The 5,000-nt window shown below is 45.0% G+C and overlaps 1 protein-coding gene across 1 annotated transcript in view; it reads left to right on the top strand.

Moving 5' to 3' along the window:
* Window positions 1-5,000, top strand: part of neto1l (neuropilin (NRP) and tolloid (TLL)-like 1, like) — a gene marked incomplete at both ends in the record, with an annotated part of 58,949 nt that overhangs the window by 36,041 nt on the left and 17,908 nt on the right. The window contains 2 exons of the mRNA XM_083673297.1: window positions 4,427-4,468; window positions 4,819-4,946. Coding sequence (XP_083529423.1) covers window positions 4,427-4,468; window positions 4,819-4,946 — 170 coding nt within the window. The remainder of the gene's footprint in view (window positions 1-4,426; window positions 4,469-4,818; window positions 4,947-5,000) is intronic.

Genomic DNA, 5,000 nt, shown 5'->3' with positions numbered 1-5,000 from the left:
AGCTATTGATGAGAGGGGTGTGTGTCTGTGAGTGTGTGTTCTTCCCCTTCAACACAGACAAAGTGCTACAGCTCACTAATGAACCTGCGGCTTGAATGAGGCCATGACACCATTGGTTCCATCTAAGCAGGAATACTGTATCTTTGATAGAAGTTTATTAGGATACATACTTTCTGTAGCATGAGGATGGTAACTACAAGCAACTCTTTCCTTCTCTCTGATGTTTCATGCTGAGCTGCCTGCAGTAAACCTGCTCTACTACATCAGATGTGTAAGAGAGAGAGAGAGTGTGTGTGTGTCTTGGTCGATGTGTATGTGTGAATGAGTGTGTGTTTGACAGAGTACCAGCTTGTTCACAACTACTGATACCTGTTCATTCGATTTCCTCCAGTTCCACATGTTCTTTGGTAGAAACAGAATTCTGCTTCTGCTTCAAAAAAGATAGATCGATCAATAGATAGGTCCTTTATTGATCCCCGAGGGGAAATTAAGGCGTTACAGCACCTCATGTGACAAACAACAAAATAAAGTGACAATAGATTAATAAAATAAAATAGACATCTGAAACATTATATACAGTAAGACATGTATATTGCAGAGTGTACAGTGCCCTACATAAGTAATGGGACAGTGAAGCACTTCTTTTGGCTCTACACTCCTAAAGTTTGGATTTGAAATCAAACAATTCCGAGGTTAAAGTACAGTGGTTTTTGCGTACATATTGGTTTCACCATTCAGAAATTACAACACTCTTTATACATAGTCCCCCTATTTTCTGACACCGAAAGTAATGGGACAGTTAGCTTGACAGGTGTTTCTGGTTAGTCAAGTGTGTTCTGTCATGTCATTTGTGCAGGCATGAGAGAGCTGTGTCCCACAGATCAGGAACACTCTCCAGGAGGTAGGCATGAATGAGTAGGCATGAATGAGTCAAAAGGATCTGCCCAAGATTTACAGCATACCACCTCATCGGTGAAACCTGGTGGAGGGGGTGTTATGGCTTGGGCATGTATAGTCTTAATTGATGATGTAACTGCTGACAGCAGTAGCTGAATGTATTCTGAAGTGTACAGAAACATCTTGTATGCTCAAGTACAAGCAAATGCCTCCAAGTTGGGAGTGTGTGTGTGTGTGCGTGTGTGTCTCCCCTTGAGGCTACTTGGCCTTGTGACCATGTTGGGTTAAGTGATGCCAAAGCCCAATAATAAATCTCTGCTGTAACCAGCTCACTTGACCTGAAGGTCGCTGTTTCATTAACTGTCTGCCACTTAGATTTTCTCATTCCCCAGCGCCCAAATGCACCATGGAAGTCATTTGTTTGGAGAGGGAAAAAAGGGGGCGGCCTTGGTTCAATGCGTCGCACACACACACACACACACACATACACACGTGTAAGCGCACACACCTGCCACCTTTTTTTTTTATCTCAAGGCACGCACACACAAACACACACATGCACACACCATGCATAGACACAGACACACTTTTATTGATTCAAATGGACTTTTGTGATTGGCTTTTTAGAATAATAAATCATACCTGTCACTCTGCAGCTGTCTCATCACTTTGCATTGATTGACAGTTTCATCCAGCCACTAGTCTTTTCCCACAAGCGGGGTCATAGCTTTTCTGAGAGGGCCAATTAAACTGGGTGCAGAGCAACCAATCTTTAAATCAGGGACCAAGATTTTACTATTGTTCTTATAACAGTATGCAGCTCCTCACTCACAATGCAAGCCTGGTAAAGGCAGTGTCAGGAAAGCCTCAGTGAGCTCAGAGAGGGATGTCAGTGTCAAGAAACACACACACACACACACACACACACACACAGCTCAGATCAGATACCCACCACCATTCACACAGTGTTTTTCTCTTCCCACTGTGAGAGAAGAAATGTTCGCACTCCTTGAAAAAAGAAAGAAGAAACAAGATAGTGCTAGAGAGAGTGAGAGGGAGGGGGTGACAGAGCCTCTCTGATGCAATCAGCTGGACTGAGAATGGAGGAGAGTGGGATATTGGGATATTGTAGGATGGACACCTCCTAACAGTTATCTGTCACATAGCTTTATCAGAGCGACCAGACTTTGAAATAGGATGAAGCTAGCTTGATCTAAGTTTATGGAGCACTTTTTAGTGTTTGGAGATGACTGTGCGGTAAGTAAGGAGTGATTTTATCCTCTTTCCTGATCGACCATCAGAGGCAGCTCACCTATTCTGCTGAACCCCATCCAGGCTGTGGTTCAAAGCAGGACAGAGGGGCTGCACCAGACTATGTTGGAGGGTTTGAAGTGTGTGTGTATGTGTGTGTGCGTGCGTGTGCGTGTGCGTGTGCGTGCGCGTGCGCGTGCGTGTGTGTGCGTGTGCGTGTGGGTGTGCATGCGCGTGTGTGTTTGTGTGCGTGTGGGTGTGTGTGTGTGTGTGTGTGTGTGTGTGTGTGTGTGTGTGTGTGTGTGTGTGTGTGTGTGTGCGTGTGTGGGTGTGCGTGTGCGTGTGGGTGTGTGTGTGTGGGTGTGTGTCTGTGTGTCTGATAAAGCCAGAGCAGGAGCTTCATTGTGAATGTAAATGTAGAACTCCACTCCCATTTCCTCTCTATATCTCCTTTGATCATGGATCTTATCCTCTCTCTCTGCCAGCAAACCATCATTTGATGTAGTGAGTAGTGAGTGAATGCTCTCTCTCTCTCTCTCTCTCTCTCTCTCTCTCTCTCTCTCTCTCTCTCTCTCTCTAGTACGGTCCGTTTTGCTCTCCTTCTCATTTGCGATAGTGTAGCTTGTTAGTATTCCCTGGGTCAGGGTTTCTGTGAAGTTTTGTATCGTTGTGACATTATGATTCATGTCTGGATTATAGTTTCAACGAAAATGATGAAACGTATCCCCTCCTAACCCCCCCCCCCCCCTCCCAAAAAAAAATAAGACCAACAAAAAACTGTTACACTAGAAAAAGGTGCCTCGCAATCAATTCCTGTTTCAATGGGAGCCGTGGCCAATGCCGCCGTGGCTGGATCAGGCTTCAGGCTAATCAGGGCTAATGCCTTGCTTGTGTGAGATTCCTGTCCTTCTGTGATTTAGCATTGTGCCACCATGACAACCATTCAATATCCTCGTGATGGCTGGTCTTGTAACCACTTGAGACACCGCTCTAAAATCTCTTGAGAAAGAACAAGAACAGTGAAGTGTGCCTTTACAACCAGGCCCAGTACCTTACACGGCCTCATTATAACCAAGGCTAGAAAGAATCGTCCGGAAATAGAATTTCCCAAACAAATTCTACCTCCAAACATGGATAGTAAATGTTTCTAGGGGTTAGATTTATATGAACAATAAACGTTAGGACATTGATAATACACTCACTCTACTCTCAGACTCCGTCTGGCACCAAAGTGTGTCCTCTAGTTTATTATCTTCAATAAGGTGGACCACAGCAACATGAAGTGCTGACAGTACAATTCTGTTCTGAAGCTCTGACGTTGTGAGTTAGTGGGCAGCAGACCTAGCAATGAAACATATATTGGAAAACAACAGCAATGTCTTTACCGAGAAACTTGTCGAAGAAAATAATGACTCGCATCAGTTGCTATCAGCAACAGTGGCCAGGACATTCACACGCACACACATACACACACACACCCACACATAAACACACAGACTCTCACACACACACACACACACACACACACACACACACACACACACACACACACACACACACATTCCTATCACTACGAGAGGAAGGAGGACAGGTATTATTTAAAGAATCAATGTCTGGACTGTGATGCTTGTATCTAACATGAGAGGAACGTTAACACATAATCTCTCTCTCTCTCTCTCCTCATATCTCTCCTTCTCTCTCTGTCGCTCTCTCTCTCGCTCTCTCTCTCTCCTTCTCACCCCTCATCTCTCTCTCTCTCACTCTATCCCTCTCTTCCTCAGTTTCAATAGTACGGTCCGTCTTGTTCGGTCTATTCGGTCTATGTCTAACATCAGAGGAATATTATATATACCAATATGATATTGGTTATGATTTCAAATCATTTTTCGGGAGGTTTCAGGTTTCACTCTGCATCATCAGATTCTGTCTGTCTGGTTTAGTTGAAGTTCAGTTGTGATCCATAGTGCTCCAAAGTTTGGATGGGGATTAAAAAAGTTTTTAGTCAACGTGGATATTATAATGATTACAGCGCTGGTGAAGATAGTAAACATCATATATCAACCCCCTTTTTTTATTCCTTTTGGGAATTATTAATACTGTTACTCTCAGATGTGAGTAGGTGGTGTTGGGTTCATGTGCTTTAGTTTGCTATTGGGTAGAAGTGATACTGAGTATTACCTGAATAGTCTAGCTAGTCTGCTACTGCCTCTGTGAAGATACAGTGTTTGTCTTCTAATTAAATATGGATGTACCCCCTCCCCTCTCTTTGGCTCCTCAGATCCGGACTTTGCAGACTTGGGAGTGCCCCCGCCTCTACCCTGTAGGTATTCTGTCTCTCTCTCTTTCTGTCTGTCTGTCTGCCTGCCTGCCTGCCTGTCTGTCTGTCTGTCTGTCTGTCTGTCTGTCTGCCTGCCTGTCTGCCTGCCTGCCTGCCTGCCTGCCTGCCTGCCTGCCTGCCTGTCTGTCTGTCTGTCTGTCTGCCTGCCTGCCTGTCTGTCTGCCTGCCTTTCTATAGTATAAATTATGTATGTATTCAGTGAAGTGTGTGTGTGTGTGTGTGTGTGTGTGTGTGTGTGTGTGTGTGTGTGTGTGTGTGTGTGTGTGTGTGTGTGTGTGTGTGTGTGTGTGTGTGTGTGTGTGTGTGTTGACATGTGTTTGTGTCTTCTCCAGTCTGTCAGTTTGACATGGGTGGACCAGAGGGGATCGTTGAGTCTCATCAGATCACCAGAGACGGAAAGGCAGCAGCCACAGAGGCTGTGGACTGCAAATGGTACATCCGTGCTCCACCACGCTCCAAGGTCAGTGATACACACACACACACACACACACACACACACACACACACACACACA

Source organism: Argentina silus (genome assembly GCF_951799395.1).
Source record: "Argentina silus genome assembly, chromosome: 1".
NCBI lineage: Eukaryota > Metazoa > Chordata > Actinopteri > Argentiniformes > Argentinidae > Argentina > Argentina silus.
Note: the sequence above shows the minus strand (reverse complement) of the source record. Positions and strands in the feature narration are given on the sequence as shown.